General features: G+C 37.4%; 1 protein-coding gene across 1 annotated transcript in view; it reads left to right on the top strand.

Moving 5' to 3' along the window:
• The first annotated feature begins 9453 nt into the window (after positions 1–9453).
• The window catches only part of sfswap (splicing factor SWAP), a 40068-nt gene continuing 28397 nt past the window's right edge, over positions 9454–21124 (top strand). The window contains exons 1-10 of the mRNA XM_029515650.1: positions 9454–9804; positions 11483–11646; positions 13211–13342; positions 14893–14969; positions 16787–17012; positions 17287–17387; positions 18254–18404; positions 19841–20090; positions 20445–20597; positions 20782–20875. Of these exons, the coding sequence (XP_029371510.1) occupies positions 9605–9804; positions 11483–11646; positions 13211–13342; positions 14893–14969; positions 16787–17012; positions 17287–17387; positions 18254–18404; positions 19841–20090; positions 20445–20597; positions 20782–20875 (1548 nt within the window). The 5' untranslated portion in view covers positions 9454–9604. The remainder of the gene's footprint in view (positions 9805–11482; positions 11647–13210; positions 13343–14892; positions 14970–16786; positions 17013–17286; positions 17388–18253; positions 18405–19840; positions 20091–20444; positions 20598–20781; positions 20876–21124) is intronic.

Here is a 21124-nt window from a genome sequence, read left to right on the forward strand (position 1 = left end):
GTTTGCGCAAGCTTGTGAAACACTTCCTGCTCCTATGGGGGTTGCTGTGCACATACAGAGGGTACAATGTGAATGCCAGTAGCCAAATGTTCTGACATGTGGTCATAAAGTCTGAAGTCTGAATTGCGTTATGCAACTCAACATGGACCATTGATATCAAAGATACTCAGGAAGCTCTTCAGGGGTTGGATTTATTCATATCTTTTCTTTCAGATTCTGGTCAACAAAACAGAGATACAGAATGCAAGCACCCGTCCAGATTAGTGCAGATGAATACAATATGGATCTGCAATAGTTCAGGAAAGGTAAGGAACAATTTCATTCCAATGTGTTTCTGAAAAAAATACATTAAGTCTTCTTTATGGACATTAAAAATTCCCTTTATAGATTTTCATTCTCACATCACTTCATCTTCCATTCTTTAATACTTTAAATTATGTTGAAGAACTAAATCTTTGCATGTGGTAAATTTTTCATCTCGAGGGCAAAAAAAAAAAACTTAAAAGTTCCAAACACATCTGCTAATTCATCTTCAGGGCAGGGTTGTCTTTTCAAGCGAGCAACACATTTCCAACGAGTAAGGGAACTAAGCTGAACATAATTCTCATCAGATATAATATGGGTGGCTATACAGATAGCTGTTGCATATTACATTTCTATAATGTATGGCAAGACTGTGTTATTTATGAGACTTGATTACATGATCAAAACAATTAAATTGCTATTCTTCATCCCCAGTAATGAGATGTTTGGCTTTGAAGAATGCATTATTGACAACAGAAGGAACAAATGAATTCATAAATCAGCTTCTGTGGGGAACGGGGCTGCGGTGGGCACAGCTGCCACATTGAGCTGCAAGGCAGATAATCAAACACAATACAAAGGAAGAGGACAACAGGTGACACAAACACAGTGATGGAGTCACAGGTTTTCACATCAGCCATCATACACTATGTGTCATCATTTGGACAAAGAACTGACAGTTTAAAGCAGCAATAGAAGTGGAAGGAGATGATAGATGATATTAGGAGATGATATTATACCATGTAATAACCATGTACATAGCTTTTTCAGTCCCTCTTGGGTTCTTCGGGTAGTCTTGGGTTTCAAAGGAAAGCATTGTCCTCCTGTCCTCACTCTGGACCTTCTATTAAATACTAAAATACTAATACTACTATTTAAATATACTAGATACTAAATAAATCCTTTAAAAAAGGAAATTACTAATATTGCTAACATGCTAAAATTCCTTAATCATACTTCATACTTACCTATACTAATTTTGGGGATGCGTTTCCCTATTGCTATTAATGTGAGATCCACGATTTACCGAATGATTGATGGCCCATAAACAGGAGTCACTACCATATGTCATTCATTCATCTTCTAGGGCTTATCCATTTCTGGGTCACGAGGCCTGCTGGAGGCCGTCCCAGCTCACACTGGGTGAGGGCGGGGTACACCCTGGACAGGTCGCCAGTCCATCACAGGGCCAACACACAGAGACAGACAGAGACCAACAACCACTCACACTCAGACCTACAGACAATTTAGAGTCACCAATTAATCTAAACATGTTGTCTTTGGACAGTGGGAGGAAACCCACGCAAGCACGTGGAGAACATGCAACTTCCGCACAGAAAGGCTCCAGGCCGAGAACTGAACCCACGATTTTTAATATTTAAATTATAAATTAATATTAAAATATTTAATATCAATACTTTTAATATTCAAGTTTTAATATTTTTGGCCACTCCGACAGTTTATCCCAGTGAAAATAAAAGCATAAATAAACAATAGTTAAAGTGAGATATTTTTTTAATGGTCAACTCACCACTAATTGGTGAATTCTTTCTCTGAGCATCCACCAAGTAGCATGTGCACGGTATATCTGATAGTCCCTGCTGTAGTAAATAGATGATGCAGTAACATCTACCCTCCATTTCTTGTCACCCAGAGCAGATGCTGTTGCCTGTAGGTCCAGAGACTCTGAAAACAGAAACCCAAATCCTCCCCCCTTCAATAAACTGAACCCCCACCGAGGTGGTCCACTATGAAATCACATCCTCATTACTGACCTGTCTGCAGTATATGACAACTTGCAGCTTCTCACAAGTTATTATTTCTAATCATGTGCTGAGAGAAAAAAGGAAACATTTGGTCAGAGCTGGATGTTTAATTCTTCTCATGTGTGAAACATCTGTTCCAATCAGAGTTGCTAGAAGTGAAACACGTCTTTTGCATATTATAGAGTACAAAGTATCAAGGAAACCATCACAAAGTAGCAACATTCATTCAGTCATTCATTCATCTCCTACCGCTTATCTGCTTCTGGGTCGTGGGTGGTGCTTCAATATCTACCCTCCAGTCAATAAAAATAACACTGAAAGTGCCAGCCAAACCCTGTAGATTATTTGAAATCCAATCAGTGGTATCTATTTAGCACATGTGATTGATGGACAATGGAATAAGCGACAATTGATTCATTCCTGGTCCCCTGTCTTCCCGGGGAGCACAGTGACCAAATGAAAACACGGCCGCGTATGCTTACAAAACAGCCCGAGGTTTGAGGGAAAAACAGCGTGTGATAAATTATCCAAAAACCTCAACGTGGACAAACATGCTTACCAACTTTGAAGACCCTAAACCTTATTACATCTAATCTGACTCTGCAAAAACAAGAAGAAAAACAACAACAACAACAACAACACCAAAAAAAAAAAAAGAAAAAAAAACAAAACAAAACACATTGCAGTCAGGTATAGAATAAGCTCTGGGGCCTGTCACATGGAGTAGAACCAAAGACATAAATTAATTCTTCAGCTAAATATTCCCTACAGCAGCTGTGCAGAGACAACATATGCTGACTGCTATATACAAACAGTGTACAGTAATAGAGTGTGGAAGCAAGACAATAAATCATTTTGCATGACACTTTCCTTTCAACAGGTGGATTTGTTTGTGGAAGAAGTTGTTTTATCCACCCACTTTTTCCTCAGAGGAAGTATGGTGCTCATTTTATAGGGGCCGATGCTCCCACCCACTGTGGCTTTATGCTGCTTAAGTCCATCAACAACTGAAGCCTGCTTTTGAACGTCTCATTCATTAGTGTTTGCTCGCTGGAGTTGTTTCTGGTTGCACTGCGTTTTCTGTAAAATGGTTGATAGAGAGACCGCCAGCATGTGCAGACACAGAGTTACAACTCTAGAAATATACTATTAATCTTGTATTTGTTCAGAAGATCAAATTTGGGTTGTTAATACAATACTTATTCAGAATTTTGTCTGCAACATTAAGAATGGGGATATTGTAAACGTAAGACTTTCATGAAACACTCATTAAATATAACAATAAATGTGTATGACGTTGACACAAATAAATGAGTTGCCCTCTGACTCTTATGTCTTCCCGGCAGATTGGAGTCTACAGTGAATCGCCACTAGGGGAAATGTGACAAAATGTCCCAATGCTTAACACTTGCATGTTGAAAATATCTTTAAAGACAAAGCGGAAAAAAGTAACAGAATAGAAACGCAGCTAAATACTGACAGATATATGCTCAGAATAACAATGCTAACATGCTGGTATTTAGGCACGTTACCTTTCTCAGTTAAGCTGTGTTCAAAGACCCTTTAAGTCTGCGCAAAATTTAATGCCAAACCATCAAAATAATTGCGTTTATTGGTCAAAGGGGTGGACTGACAGATGACAGATTAACATCGCCCTCCTGGCCTCTAGCCTGTCTGAAACTGAGGTGTCTGGCCTCCCATGTATTCACACATAATTTCTGTGATTAAATATCTTAGACTTTAGCTCATTGAGTGAAATGCCAAGTCTGGCTTTATGGGGGAATGCATTCTGAAAGAGTGGCTAGAATAAAACAAATTTTACTCTGCACTAATTCAATTCAGCCAAGAGCTCCTGTCACATAGCAGGCCAATTCTTCACTGGATAAGGTCACCGAAAAGGTTAGATTCTTTAAAGAAAACTCCTATTGATTATTGATACAATAATAGGTTTTGATCAGATTCAAAATAAAACTTGAGACCAATGTTTTTGACCTGCTGCTTAGTGTTAAAAAGGTTGAAAGTTGATCTAATTTCGTGGATTCAGTTTTTGATGGTCGATTTTAAATGAAGACTTGAAAAGACCACAAACACAAGAAGTCCTGAAGGCCAACGCTTCAAAGTGTGTACTGAAACTCTGTTGAGCAAATACAAGGGTGGGAAAAATGTAGAATTAGAGGATGCATTGAAAATGTAATACAATATCCAAAATGTCTTCTCATTCGTGTATATAAACCTGAATAATATTTGAATGATATCTACATAAGGGCTGACTCCTTTTGAATGGAATCATTCATGCAGCTGCTCGAATAGTCTGGTCCAACCAATGACCGTTGTTTTCCATAAGTAAGTCAAATTAAAATGATTGGTTTGTAGTTTTAAATGAACTAGATGACAATTGTACCAGATGGAGCGTGCGTGTGTGTGTGTGTGTGTCTGCACGTGCACTTGCATCAACATTTGTTTTTGTACATTCTGTCTAATTTGAGGACAAATCATTATAACGCTGATGGCCAACATCTGTGGCAAAGAGAATGCTAAGTCTGCCTTAACAGAAATAATCATGGCCTTAATTAGCAAAGTTTTGGTAAGAAAATAGAGGTTCAAAATATCTCAATTCTTATGGAAAAAATCCCAATGGATTAGTAGGGCGTCACTTGAGGGTGTCACACAAGTTCAGAAATTAATTTCATAATTTGCTCAACCCAACCTGGGAAGCTTGACTCTGTGTGAAGTAATGATAAACCCTGAGGTCCCATTAAGCCTTCGACTAATCCCAATTAATCCACTTGCCTCTACGGTGCAATCCAACTTGACTTTTCTTGCTCCTAAAACATAGTGAGAGCTGCAGCACACAGACACCTGTCCTTGACGTCTCACATCCTGCCCAGACAGTCAGTCACTGAATGACCTGGATTGATTACACTCGCCTTGTGAATATCACATAAGCCATAGCTGAGTGCGTGATACTGCATTTATCAGACAATAATGTGACTCAAAATGCTCATTTTCGGCGTGTTTGGTGTTTGTTCAACATATGAATGTTTAAAACACAAAGAAGCACCGACTTTGCTTTCAGAAATCAGTCAAAGTCTCTCAACCTGTCAAATTTTATCACAATATTCAGTGATATAGATTTTCTTTCTCACAACCCTTGTGAATATTTAATGCACTTTGTTAACTATAATAAGGGGGGAAAAAAAAACATCCAAATATGGAGATATTTGCATTTTTCATCCATGCTGCCAATATACAGCTGCTTGATGCAAAAGGTTATAGTGTAATATTTTCAACGGAGGGAAATTTATCTAATGTGACAGTTTAATCCTCTCAAAGAACTATTCAGTAAGATCAAAGACCAGACTTGGAGAATTCAAAGTTTCTCAATGCCCTGACACTTAGAGCTGATTATTGACTACACAGACGAGGATGTAAAATGTTGCTCAAAAGCATTAATGCCATCCTTTGGCATCACATTAAATGTTCTGTCTTAATCTACTATAACTACGCTATAGATCATGCAGAAAAGCCTATGTGACATAAAAACATTTTAGAGCAGCAGGCTTCTTATAATAAATTATAGAAATTTAATAGCCAAAGTCAAACTAGACCTTTCTCCTTGTACCAATGACAGAATCGAAAAAATAAACTTTATTTTGGCTCCATCATTTCAAGAATATAATTACCTGTGAAGAGACGTTTTCAAGTGTTTTTTATTACCCCTTCTCAGCGCGGAAACCTTTTCATCAAGATTCTTTTCACTGATGATGAAGGGAGGGTACCTACTGAATCCTGAAATTCTGCCATAATACCTCCTTTTCAATGGTGCGCGACTCTTTGTGAAATCCTTATTTACTGCTATGTAGCACACTGAAAGAGTTGCTATTGTAATACAATATTGTAATTTCTGTACTGTGTGGAAATTTACTCAGAAGCTCATATGAATAATGTGCTCACTCCCAAAAGAAACTATGAGGGGATGAAGGTAAGCTGTTATACCATTCAGTATAAATGTAAAGCCTAATTATTGAAGAGATATTTCTGATTGCTCTGTTCACTGCCCCTCTCAACTTTTATGACAACTTGTAGTAAAGATTTACACCCATTCACACCCATTTAGTGATTATATAGGGGCCACAATATGGAGTAGTTCTACAGAAGTCAAACTTTCCTTTTTTGTTAATTTTCTGAAAAATTCCACTGTAAAACATAGTTTAATAAAAAAAAATAAATAAATAAATTCAGCGCAATTCATTGCAAAGTAACTTGCTTTTTGTCAGGCTGTGTTGGTCCTCAAACTGCGGATACAAGCTAGACACATTGTTTATTTAGAAATCATTCAAAGAAATTGTAAGTTTAGGCAGCACCAGAAATCAGTCACTTGTTGCTGCCGCCAGACACTCTGTCCTTGTGTACCTGCATGTTTGCTTTTAGTTTGCCTGTTTATGTTCCTTTATGTGTTGGTGGCTTTTTAAGCCCATTAATTGTTTTAGTTTAAATGCTTCACTTTGTGCCGATTAATGTAGCGGACCTATCTTTCATTATCATTATTCTTCCCATTTCATGTATTGCATGTTTATAATTAGTACCTGTGCTGTAGTAAATTTTAGGCTGCATACAAATGGAAGAAGAATGAGCAAACGAATTACGAATGGAAAATATGAAGTTCAATTCTCTTATTTCATTTAATTTCATTTCATATGTTAAAGGGTTGTGATTGTGAAATTCCAATATTACTTGTAGATACTATTCTTAAATATTAAAAATATGTGATTTAAGTGTGCCTGTCTTAAAAGCATTTGTGTATTTTGTCTGTTTGCAAGTATCTCAGTTAGGCTTCCTGTTTAAAAGCATTTAACAAAAAATAGTCCTGTGTTTCTGGTTGACTGTATGCAACACAGACTAATAAGAAAAATCTGTTTGACTACCTCTAGTGCAATAATAGCAACACTGCAAGAGTCTGACAATCAAAGTAGGTATTGGAAGGTGAATATTATGAAAAACATAATTCAAGCCTTAAAACCTTCCAAGTATTATCATTCTGCATAAATTCTGCTAATTAATGCCATAAGTGTGTGTGTGTGTGTGTGTGTATGTGAGGTGCAGAGGATGCATTGTGGACCAATGTCCAAATGATCCTTCTTACATTTTATCAAAAAAAAATGTAATTACCAGGTAATGTTTGGAAGTGGATTACCTACAAGAAACCATGTACTGGTCCAGGTGAACTGCAGTAATCTTAATCATAAAGCAAATTTGCATGTAGACATGAGTCTACTTTTAGAAAAAAATCTATTACAGTCTGTTTTTCTATGACAGTGTAAAAATTGGTGAAAATATGGAAACTTTTTCAATTCTAGATGTTATTATGCAAAAAAATGCGGGATTGTTGCTATGTTCTGTTTTGTTTTGGTGCCCATAAATAAACAAAGATATATTACTACCTATGAACATGGACCAGATTTAATCAATAAATCTGGTGCAATAACGGGATTGTTGTAACAAGCAACAGCAGAGCATTTAGAAGCTCACTCCTGAAATGCATTCATTCATCCATCTTCTACCACTTATCAGCTTCCCTGGTTGAAGGTGAGGTCACCCTGGACAGCTCACCTGTGCTCAGCCTGAAATGTTCTGGGTAATGTGCTATTAAACAAAAACGTCATCATTATGTACATAATACATCCATCTATGTATTTGCAGATGCACTCTGCTTCTCTCACCCAGTGCGCTACTCATTGCACCCATTCACTGATTATTGCACGTCTGTCAGTCTCGTGGGTCTCATGAGTATCACATCCACATAAGTTTGTTACCTATGAGTCAGCTGGTTGGTGGTGAAAAATGTTTGAAGAACAGTTAAGCTGTGAAACAAACAAATATAATAAATATAATATAAATATAAATTATGCAGGCCAAGAGAAAAAAACTGTAACACCATCAAAATTGTAAGAGAAACTCCAGTTTGCTATTTATTCCCAACTCCTTTTGGCTACAGTGCATTAGAAAAAACTATGGCAAGTGGCTGCTTCTATTTCCACCATCTGTCCTGCTTGGGTTGTGTAATAGATTAGTAATACTGAAGCATGCTTGAAAAGAAGAACTGGGAAGGCTTTAAAATGTTTTCCATTATTGATCTTAGTTTCATTGGCTAAAAATATAACTGGAAATTAAACTGAGTTGTTTAGTCCAAATCAGGAGTGCAATTAAGTTACAGTTTAGACAATTACAAAACTTCCATCTCTACAAAAACAAAAAAGAAAAAACTACTGCTGTTTAAACATTTTAAAATGTTTTATTTCCCTAATATAGTCAATAGTCAGAGAGAAGACCACTTCAAGCCCCCTCTTCACTGTTCCATCACCACACCACGGTTAAGGATAAGAATTTCCTTTCTGATCTTTTTCTTTGCCCAAGTGTAAAGAATAGCCCAGTGCTGGTGATGGAGCAGCCCTAGCAAAGTTTCCAAATAGCTCCTTTAAAACAATCCTTCCAGTGACTCTAGTTAAAATTGCTCAAGGGTGCCCAGAATGCCCATCAACTATCTCTGTTACACAAAACAGACTAATTTTAATTAATTTCCTTCATTTGAAAACAAATTGGTGATGACTGCAGGTTATTTTTTTACCCATTTGTTACTGTCTCTTCCGTCCATTTTTGGCTTTATGATTTAGATCATAAGCATCGCACTGCTATGACAGAAAATAAAACTTGCTTCCTTGTAAGAAAAAAAAAAAAAATCAAATCAGATTTATTTGTATAGCGCCAAATCATAACAAAGTCACATCAAGGCACTTTACATATAGAGCAGGTCTAGACCAAACTCTTTCTAAAATTATTTAAAGAGACCCAACAGATCCCCCGATGAGCAAGCACTTGGCGACAAAAACTTATTTTAAGAGGCAGAAACCTCGAGCAGAACCAGACTCAGGGGGGGCGGCCATCTGCCTCGACCGGTTGGGTTGGAAGAGAGAGAGAGTGAGACACAAACACAAAACACAATAAAAGTTTAACCTTTGGTGAAAATGTTCCAGGCGTATGCAAAAGCTTAATAAATGTTGTTATACATTTGTCCAAGTACTGAAACTTTGAGGTCACAGTAATTGGTTTACCTGCTCAATCCAGTTTGGCTCTGTAGCCGCTCGGTGTGAAATTACTAGCGGCTTCCTAGCAGCACATTCTACAGTTATACTGGGTTTGCAAAAAAAAAAAAGAAAAAAAGCACATATGCCATGCTAGCTTTATTTGCTGTTTTTTAAAATGAAATAAAGCTTTTGAATTTTATCCATATATATTTTTGAAATCAAAACTGAACTCGGTAGATAAGTTTAAATAAATTGTCGCAAGTGCGGAACAGGGAACGCAGTTGCCTCTACTTACGTTCCAACATGGCGACTGTTGGCACGTAGAAATTTGTTTTTGAGGACAATATAGCGGATTATTTAAATATTTTGAGCATCTGTAAGCCTCCTGGTGTTACCAAAGCCACGATTTTACCGCGGTTGATACTCTGTGTTAAGCTAAATTTAACGCCGGAGATGTATCGTCGCGGAGCTGCAAAGAAAGACCACAGCAACAAACCTGTGAAGAAGGATGTGAGTGACAGTGATAAATACGCCGACCTTTTGGTGTTTGGATATGCCTGCAAACTGTTCCGAGACGACGAAAGGGCTCTTTACCACGAACATGGAAAACATCTAATCCCATGGATGGGGGACAAGAGCATCATGATTGATAGGTCGGTTAAACAAACTTAAACCGAAACGTTATGCTAACCATCTATCCTGTCCGTTAGCCTGTTTCAAAATGCAAGGGGACCACATGGGAGTTTGTCTTGCAGAAGCTTGGAAATACGTGCAACTGTCGACGTTTTTATTTCTTGCCTGCTAACTTGTCTGTGGACATCCTAAAATTACAACATGTGGCATTTGAAGTTTCTAGAATAACATGCGAAGATGTAAATCCTAGGTAATCCTTGCTAGCATTAGCCAGGATGCTAACCTATCAGTCGAAAAATAATTTCGCGATTGATCAGGGAAATCATCCCAAAACTAAAGCAGTCGACATTGATACTGGCTCTAAACAAAAGCCGAGACTTTGCGGGATGCACTGTCAATTGGAAAGCAGTTGTAATAGACTGCATCAATTGGAGCCAGGAGCCTTATAAAATGTCAACTGATAGTTCAATTTCATATCCCTGAAGACAGTGTAGGTTGGACTTTGCATCTTGGCATGTTGGGAGAATTTTCTCTGGAAACTTTCACTGTGTAGTTGGCAAATATGCCAGTAGAATCGAGCATGACGCTGATGAGATGTATTCTTATTTTCGCCCTTTTCAAATTGAGGTTTTCCTAATATGTTAATGTGTAAACAATGCAAATGACCATGGGATTTTATAATGCTACGCTGGTATCCACAAGGCCAGAGCAAATTCTTACCAAGAGTAAAAGTTACTGCAATTAAGGTGATTCAAAAATAATCTACAATCTAATTGTAACACTCAGGTTTTTAAAGGTTATTTAAATTCAAGTTAAGTACATCAAGGTCTTCTACTGTACTGAAGGCTTTGTGATGTCTCTCTCTTCTGAGTAACTTTGGGTAAAAGCGTATGCCAAATAAGTGAATGTAATTTAATAGATTATAGCCCTTCTTCAAAACATTACTACAGATGTTGGAGTAATGCTATTGTCACCTCCACGCTTAAAACGTAATACATTGTTCTGTCCTAAAAATGTAGCATTTGTCCTTTTGAGTCACCTTGGTCTGCAGTGGCCCAACTTGTGTTTCATTTGTACAGCTTTTGAATGTGTGTCTTTATCACATAACCCAGTTTTTCCCTCAGCAAGGTAGGCTAAGGGGTCCTGCCAAAACCCCTGAATGCCAACCACAGCACTCCATTTCTTTGTCTTCATGAAGAAACGAGCAACTGAGAAGTGGCGTAGAGGGACGAACCCTGGAAAATGTCGTCCATTTGGGTTCTTACGGATAGGTATTTATGTGCTCGGGTTTGTGTGAATGTAACTATCTTTGCAGATGTAGAAGTAATGATGAGTGTTATAGGGGGGAAATTGAACCCTGTAAGGTAAGAGGCGAGTTGCTTTGTTTGTTTTTCTTTCATTTCTTTCTTTTGATATCAGGTTGTTGGTTTGTAAGACATGTTCAATAATTAATTAGCAACCAAAAGCGTGCTAGCACTATTGGCGATGAAGCCCAATGATTAGTTAGCCAATATTTTGAGAAATTTTCGCAGCACCTAGTATTTTACAAGTATTAGCCCCATGAGAGACTAGAGGCAGAACATTTATAATGTTGTTAATTTTGGGTTTTAGGTCCCCTTTCCTTGGTAAGTAGGCCCATCTTGTGTATAAGAAGCCTTGTTGAATGCCCTCTGGCTAATCCTTGTTATTATTCAACAGATACGATGGGCGCGGTCATTTACATGACCTCTCAGAGTATGACAGCGGGTCATGGAATACGTCGTACCAGCTGTCGGAGGAGGAGGCCAGGATTGAAGCGTTGTGTGATGAGGAGAGGTTCTTGGCTCTGCACACTGACCTGCTGGAAGAAGAAGCTAGACAAGGTTGGCACGATGAATGTTGTGACACTGGGATGGTCATTTAAAATCAAAGCAAACATTTTACAATATACATACATCTAAATGTGATTCTACCCAAAGTGGGCCATGCATAATGGCATTGACTTAAGTGTTTTTCTTCAGTGAAGCATAGTTTGTCTGACCATGAATGGCTAGATAGCATTAAATAAATAGAAGAGCAATTAACAAAATCCTTTTGTAGCTGAACAATTTCTGTTTCCTTAGTACAATATATGGAATTATAAAAAATATTTTTATTTGTTGGCTATTCAGATCAAACAGTAGAAGGAACCTCTAGTTGAAAAAGTTTTAATGGCAAGAAGTGCTTTCTTACTTGCATAATCATATGTAAAAATGTCTTGACACTTGTGTTTTACCAACTATTCTTAAGTCCCATGGGCAGCATCCCTAGTTCCACTGGCATGCATTTGTCCCTTGAGGCTGTTGCCACTCCTTGGTGGCAAATGTTGCAGGGCCAGCCAGTAGGCTACTAGAGACAAATGCTCCCAACATGGCACAGTACCACAGCTGCTACCGAAGTGAATTGCTTCCTGAAGTGATCGTCACTCTGTTGGTTTTATTTATTTATATAAATTTAGGGGCTGCAACTCTTACTGTTGCTTACTATTTTAATCTTGACTTCTTAAGAGAATCAGAGTTTCATCTCCTCTTGACTCAGTTTAACCTCTCTGTTTCTTTAAAAAAGGCCGGTATTGAGTCTAAACTCAAGAGCTGCTGTTTCTATGAAAATCACTTTTGACTCATTGAAGATTCTTGCATCTCAGTCATTTTGCCTTGTAATGAAACAGGCCGTTTTGATGACAAAGCCCCCTTTGGTAAGACAGACTTAATGACTGTAATTTAATTGATAAGTCACAGTTTTAAGGGAAATATGGTGTCTTTTGCCAAAACTGACAGGACAGAATGAGTCAGCTAATGATAGCTGTCGTACTCAAACACTCACCCACTCATTACAGAGGGTTCATCCCCCAAGCTTGCTTGCCCTTGAATCTGGAGACCCGATCCCATTCACTAAGGCTAATACCCATCTGTCCAGTGAAGGGACACAGGAAAGCATTAGACATTGATTTTTCTTAATGAGAATTTTGCCCTTGCTTCTTCAATAAAGATATAGATTGCCATGAATATCATTTGAATTTCTGGGGACAAGTAACTATGTACCTTTGTCTTAAACCCAGTAAGTTTTTCTTTTTTGTCTTTTGTTTTTAACCATTGTGAAGTTGTAAAGCTTCTAAAATGACAAAACTTTTTGTAGCATCGATATCAGTATATAATACCTTGTTATTAGTCTTATCATCGGAGAATATTGTACACATGATCAAACATTTGGCAATAAAATGGTTGTGTGAATAAAGTCCCATATGTCTAGTAGTAGTTAATGCATTATTATTAATGGTTTAATGCATTTCGGACTGGGACCAAAAAAACCCCGACCTTTAAAATCAAAACCTATGTTAGGTTGTGCACGTACAAACAATTATTCAACATTGCTGTTTTGTTCTTTGTTGTGTGTTTTTGTTTTCCACAGAGGAGGAGTACAAACGTCTGAGTGAGGCTCTGGCTGATGAAGGCTCTTATACTGCAGTGGCCTTCAAATACAGCGCTGACTACTATGACCCCTCTCAGCCGACAGAGGAAGAGGATGCTAATAAGGAACCTGGTAAGAATTTATATTTTGCATGGAGTTAATCAAAATCACGTTCTATGGAGTTGGTCACTCTGTGGGACATACTCGAAAATACGCGTACAAGACGGCGAAACACAGCGTGTCTTTTAATGTTAGAGCCAACAATGCAATTTATGTTTGGGGATTGTAATTTGTATGCCAGGAAATATCAGTAACACCACTATGCATCATTTATGATAAATTGTAACAAAAATTGCATATCTTGTGATTTGGATCTTGCACTTAGCCATATTGCCCATTTTAGAATGTTTTGATTAATTGTTCCACCCTACTCTATTGACCCACACCTACATTCTAGTACTAATGTGTTTTCTGTAGCCCAACTGGACCAATTCATGAATTAAGTGTACATAATACATTAAAATTTGGGCTCAGTAGAACTTTTTGAACAGAAATTATATTTTATTGCAACTAAGAAAAAGTTTCTTTAAACTGACTGATGAAGAGCTAGTTTGGTCTGTTTACACTGGACTAAAATGTGACGTGTAACAGCAGCTCATCTCGCAATCCCAGTGCTCCCTTTTACTTAGATGTTGAGCTGGCTCTGTGACTATCTCTACTGCCAGCTTTAAGGTAGAATAGTAGCAGCTGCCACCAACCCTCCTCTGTATTCATATCTGCCTTACAGAAAGGTGTACTGAAATAACAACACAAGATTGTTGAACTGAGTCAATGGTATGAATATATTTTCCAAAGCCATTTTTTTAATAAGTGAGGAGGCTTCCCATCACACTGACTTAACATTTTGAGCCAATTTCGGTTGGATTCCCGCTTCAGTTTCGCATTTTGGTTTGTTTTCAAGTCACTCCCTTCACTAGTAAGTCATCAATCTTCTGAACAAAAATAAAATTAGAGCCTTAAAAAGAATGTTTCATGGCTAATGGATACAGAAATGCATTATCACAATGAAAAATGAATAATTATTACTATTATTAGCTTGAGAATGGATGCCGAATAAGGCAAGGAGTTCATTACAGTATGATTCATTATCTGCTCTTTCTTAAAACATGACACATTTTGGTCAGTGTTAACCAACCCACACTAATTGTTACTCAGTCAGTATAACCATGAATTTCATATCCTGTCAAAATAAACGCTTCTTTTGAACAGGTTTAATTTGAGCATATTTAAATAGTATTCCTGTGCTGTATCTGAAATACTTAAATTCCACAAATTTTTACCGATTTGGGATTGGTGGCTCACGTACAATGTGTGCTAACAAATTAGGTTCACAAAATATTGCACAAATTCAGTAGCATTTTCCAAAGACAAGTGAAGCAGCTGTGATGGTAATCCTATTATATATCATAAGTAATGATTAAGAGCACCTTAATGGAGAATGTAACTGATATATATTTAGTAGCAGATGAGAAAGGATTTAGTCCTGATCTATAATGTTTTATGAAGTCAATCGGTCTTCAGTTACGACTCATTTAGGCGTGCATCCAGCGGGGTAAAGTCAGTTTTTTGTTACAAATTACTAATAAGGACCTTTTTGTCGTAATTTCTCATCAAATTCACAGAAGAAGTAGAATCTGAGGAGAGTGAGGAACCATTCGTTGCTCCCCCAGGGCTGGCTATCCCTCCTGATGTGGAACTGGTGAGTATTGTAGTCTGCTGTCTTACTGAAGTTAATACCCTACTATGTTTATTAATGTAAATAAAACATGCGCGCATAATTTGGATTAATAATGTTTTAACAGACATTGACATACAATCCAGTAGAAAAATAATTTAAGAAATACAGCCTTGGAGAAACCTTTGGTGACACATAATGAGGGAACAGTTTGTAATGCCAGAGTTGATAATCCTTGTTTGGGCCATTTGTGACCACAGATCAGAAATGTTGTTGTTGGTCAGAAAATACCTAGATTTCTAGATTATGGACATCCTCAAATTACATATTTTGCCTGATCAACAGTCCAAAACTCAAAGATTTTCACTTTGCCATAATAGAAGACCAATAAAACTACATATTTGTATTGTTAACCTGGAAACATGGACATTATTTGTGCTTGACTCCCAGTTAATTAACTATCAAAACCATTGTGTTTTCCAGTTATCCATTCAACCAACCAACTGTTTCATTAACTAATTCTTTCATCTTTAGTAGATATGCCTGCAAGTGTGGAATGGTTGACTTTGATATGTTTGTTGTAAACTAGTTGCTCTGTCAAATAGAGCCTTTTCTTTAAGTTAAAGTCATATGTCACAAAAGGTTATTGATTTTTATAGTACATAGAAACGCGTATCAATTCTTTGTGAATAGAAACGCTTTACATGGCATAATATTCATGCAAACTCTAACAGACTGAAATATTTGAAATGTGTTGCTCTTGCTTGGTTCTGTGCAGTGTTGTTATGTCAGAGTCTTCCCTCAGGACTAGATTCGATGCAATCAGAGCCCTCTTTGACCCCCTTCAGCAACCACTTTCTTATGCATGAAAAGAGAGACAAGCTTTAATGTCATGGTCTGTGTGAATATTCAATGCATATCACACTGGGTTTAAAACAGCCATAACACCGTTGCGTATACACACACACAGAGAAAAAACATGATGCTTATGTCAATCTCGATTCTACATTTTGAGGGTTTATAAATTTCTGTAAATACAGTGTTATATTTTAGGAAATATTCTTCGTTTATTTAGATTTTTCCCTGTATTTGATAGAAACAGCAGAAAATAAACCAGTCTTGGAAAATAGCAAAGGAATGGTTTGATCAGAAGCTCTTTTGCCGCATTATATAATGGTTATAAAGTGTGTAACATTTTCAGGATTCTTCAATGCTTTATGACTGCAGAGATATAAGTGAGCGTGTATGTATGAGTTGTGTTGATTTTTAGAACACATCAACATATAGCAAGTATTACACATCCCCTTTTCCACTAATGGCTAAGTTCTGAAGTAGGACTGACAATGGTTCTTGTATGTGAGAAAGTCCTTTGCAGTGTAGACAATAATGGTCTGTTATGATTTGACACCAGCATCTTCTTGGCCACTGCCTTAAAGGTAGTGTTTATGATTTTCATTTTGATGAGATATGTGCGTTCTTTTGGAGGTAGCTGCACTTCCCTGCACTCTCTAGGTAATGACAATAATTAATCACCGTGAGCACACAAGAGGAACAGTAATGAATGAATAATGGACCATTTCTTGTTCCACTGATTTCCACCCAATGTGTATTTTCAGAATTATTGTCATCACAATGAATATAACAGTGCTGGGCATCAAAACACTTCAGAGACAGGTTTGCTTGTGCCCTTGTCCATGGCAAAGTTATTTATAAACTACGCATGGCATCTTAAGCATATGTGCAGTAGTCTGGTTTGCACACATATTTTTACCTCGGTTTCAGCATTGAATATGTTAAGTGTAAAACATACCAGTTCATTACTTAACTCTTTTCTTTTGTAGCCGGCAACAATTAAGACCCACAACATCATCGAGAGGACGGCCAACTTTGTGTGTCAGCAAGGCGCTCAGTTTGAGATTGTGCTGAAAGCAAAGCAGGCTGGTAACTCTCAGTTTGACTTTCTTCGTTTTGACCATTACCTGAACCCTTATTACAAACACATCTTACGGGCCATGAAGGAAGGTCGATACAACCTTGTCTCCACCAACAAGCAAGAGCAGGCACAGGGTGAGTTCCAGAAGCTGCATAATGCGAATCTGTAAATTCGTCACTTGGACAATAAATGAAACGACTATAATTGGATACATATCAGATTGGTAATGTATATAATTAAATAAGGATATCTATATTATTAGAAAAGGAACTTCCATTTGATGGGAAGCCACATGTTAGATTATATATGTATGTGTGTGTATATATATATATATATATATATATATATATATATAATCTTTTTGTTCATACTAATTCATTTATTTTCCTTCTTCATATTTCACAATAGAGTCCAACTCTGATGATTCAGATGACGATGGGGATGACAGCTACCTCCATCCTAGCTTGTTTGCTCCGAAAAAGTGCTCTCGTCTGGAGGAGCTGGTGAAGGTAATGTGAATAGCAACTGCAGTTGCTACTTTACAGTATGTCACTCTCCTGTAAACACCAAGTATACTTACGATTTCAGGTTCATGCATATCTTTTGACTGATCTGTTGGAAATTACCACTGTTTATTTATCAGGGGAAAATGATCTGATCTCTCAGATCTCTTATTGTAAAAATCATCACATTTTGAAATACATGTTTTTCATTGGACAGTGGCAGTAGGCTGGCAAGCTGTAGGAGTCAGAGGGAAGCTGGCTTTTGTATGTCATCATTATAATACCGTACAAGTATGCTGGTTCTCTAATCAGTAAGCGACCGCTGCCTGTCACGTAAATTAAATTTACGTTCTCTTTCTACTGCCAGTGCCAGTTATCTGGTTTAATAGCTATATTTTAGTGAAACGATGCTGTTCTGTTGCAGTATTATGTGAGATCTTTCATGTGCCTTGACAAGGCATCCATTAGTCTTGGACTCAGTAGCAAGAATGGAACCATGTCCCATGAGCTCATTGTGTTTCTTTAAAAGAAAGCTGTCAAACTGTGGCTTCCCATCAAATGCAAGGTCCTTTTCAAATCAGCGTCTGTAATTTTTAATTAAAGGCTCCTATAAAATATTTTACTGAATATTTGACCTGTAGATCTCTGTTATAGCACTGAGGAAGATTGAGGCCTAAAGTTGCAGAATGATGCATAAAGACTGTTGTGCAATCAAATTATTGCTAATTATTTAAATCATTCTTACCTTGAAGAACTCCTATATCGTGCTTTTAGTATGCTTTGATGACCTTTAGATGACCTCAAAAAAAAAAAAAAAAATACAACACAGTTTTGAGAATATCTTTTACCAAAAGAGGCTTCTTGTTTTGCAGCCTCTGAAAGTAATGGACCCAGATCATCCTTTGGCAGCACTTGTACGAAAAGCCCAACAAGAAAGAAATGGTACAGCAGCAATGGCAACTACTCCAGAGGAAGTGGGAGATCCACCTGCATCCAGCACTCCAGCGCAATACACTGCCGACCGTAAGTGGATTGTTTTCCTCAGCCCTTTACATTACATCTCTTTTATCCCCCTACATTTCCCATCAGTCTTCGCTGTCTCTATCCAACAAAGCAGAAATGCCAAAAAAAACCATCTAATGAATATGTCAAATAGTACCGAGGTTAATGTAGCACCTAAATTATTCCCTTATGTGAATTATGTAATATTTAAATTAAACTTTCTCTAATTCCTTGAAAGTTACAACTGTCTTATGTACATAGTGTACACAGGGTCATGTGTGTATTAATTCATGAGTCATATCAACCCCTGACTGCACTTTCACTGCATGTCCATGTTTGTCTTCTCCCAAAAGAGTTGTTTAAATAAACGCATGGTCACTGCTCATTAATGGCCCTTGAGTGCTTATTTGTCCATTAATGCAATTTATTAATCTCTAAGACAATTCTGGAGACTGTCTTTTGAGCTCGTGAGAGTAGCCAGAAGTTGGGTAATGTCAGTATATTGGTTGTGGATCATGCAATTACTTAATACTGTTGATAAAGACTGCTGCTCAAAACAATGGTTGTTAATTTCTTCATCCAATTAGGCTTACTTAGACCAATAAGAAAGCCTACTCTTGTTGTTTTTATGCTGTTACTCATGATGTTGATACTTTTGTAAAAGTAAGCACCATTACATCTTTAGTAATGGATTGCCTCTTAGTGTATCTAATCACTCTCTTTGATCCTAATGGATAATGTGACTACAAAGAACTAGCAATAAAATAAGCTTAAAAAATAAAAGTCCACATAACTTCAACATAAAACTCAAAGCACAACTCTATCTAGCAATCTACCTTTACAATGAGGTTTTAATTCTTCCCTGGCATTTCACTTAAACCTCTTAAGTGTCTATTCAGCTGTGTCACATGTCAAGTTTGTAAATGAGAGACTCAGGTTTGGTTTTCCATTTACCTAACTAGTGAAAATTGGATGTCATCAAAGTGGACCTGCTCAGTAACTAGTGTCTTAATATTCCACTTTGGCACTGGCAATTTATTTTGACCAGGTCCCTGATTTATGTTCACTTTCATCTTTTGATTTAAATTGAATACAGCAGTAGACATTTTCAACATAACATAAACAACATAGTTCGGCCGAATGCCACATTTCTTGAAAAATAGCCAAAAAAATAAAACAAGCCCTAGAAAGTGAAAACCTTTTATTTAATTTTATTTCTCAAAATTTGGAATGTTTATGGATCCAAAAGCAACATTCCTCAATCTGTTGCTTATATGAACAAAGCAGGACAGTTTTACACATACATGTTGTGGAAAATCCTTGTCTTCATATATCTCGCACAAAGTCACTATTGTTCTTTATCTGTCACAATTGAAGCATTCGTGGAAGGTAGTCCATGTCATCATTGTTTTTTTTTTTTTTCTTTTTCCTTGATTTGTGCATATTGAAACCAGCAGCAGTGTACTATGGATACTACATGCTTCCTGATGGAACGTTTTGCTTGGCCCCGCCACCCCCAGGGATAGAAGCAACATCCTACTACAACAATATGCCCTCAGCTGTAATGGCTGCTCACCCTAGTTCTTCTGGGGCTTTGCCTCAACTGGGGACACCAACTCCTTCTGAAACTGTCACTATAGCACCACCAACTACAGCCCCCTCTCAGGTCACCAACTCTGCAGCTCCAGCAAGTGTACCAGAAACAAGGTAGGATCTAATGGACTAAAATGTATAATACCATTTCTACTTTACTTTGGTGGAATTTAAAATGTGATGGATTTTCTTTATTTATAAATTTTTGTGTTTAGTCGAAAAAGGAGTATGGTGATTAAAATATGCTCATAATTATATTGAAGAATGTTAATCAAGCATCATAAAATGGATTGTGGATTTATCTGAAAAGCTTAATTAGTACTGTTTGGTCTGTCTGGATGTCTGGGTCATTTCGAGGTATAGCATATTATGAATGATCATTTAAAAGGAAACTATTACATAGAAGAATGAGACAAAATTGAGGGCACATTTTAAGTTTAACACCTTTTGATTCCCTCCTGAAAACAGTACAAAAGCTGAAACTCCAGTTTCCACACCAACAGCACCAGCCATTATTCCCCCACCACCTGACATCCAGCCAGTCATAGATAAGCTGGCTGAGTATGTTGCTAGGAATGGTCTAAAGTTTGAGGGCAGTGTCCGTGCCAAGAATGATCCACGGTAAGTACTCCTCCCTCAAATAAATCTGTTGCTCGGGCCAGGGTTTGCTTTTAGGAACACATATGGGTAACTTTTCCTTCAGGGTTAGGGTTAATGCAAAACCTCTTTATTATCATTTGCTTTTTCTTTTTATGAGTAGTCACCTTCATATTTTACAGTGTGTGTTCTTCTTTGTCTACTGTAGGTTTGACTTTCTGCAGTCGTGGCATCAGTACAACACCTATTATGAGTTTAAAAAGAATTACTTCATGCAGAAGGAAGGAAAAGCCTCGGCAGAGGTAGAGTATTATTATTAGAGGTATTAGAGTATATCAACGAAACCTGTTGAGCTGTTTTCCAGGAAGAAAAACGGTGTAATTGGCTGATGGCAGCTAAGCAGAAGCAACATCAGTTCTCCAATTACAACTGGTGGATTCAAAACACAAGAAAAAAGTATTAGGTTAGTTGGTAGTAAAAGGAATATTTCTGTGCACAGTGGCATAGGACAGTTGGAGAACCAGCAGGTATGTACAACGTTTTTGTGCACC

This window comes from Echeneis naucrates, chromosome 12 (genome assembly GCF_900963305.1).
Source record: "Echeneis naucrates chromosome 12, fEcheNa1.1, whole genome shotgun sequence".
In the NCBI taxonomy this organism is placed as follows: Eukaryota; Metazoa; Chordata; class Actinopteri; order Carangiformes; family Echeneidae; genus Echeneis; species Echeneis naucrates.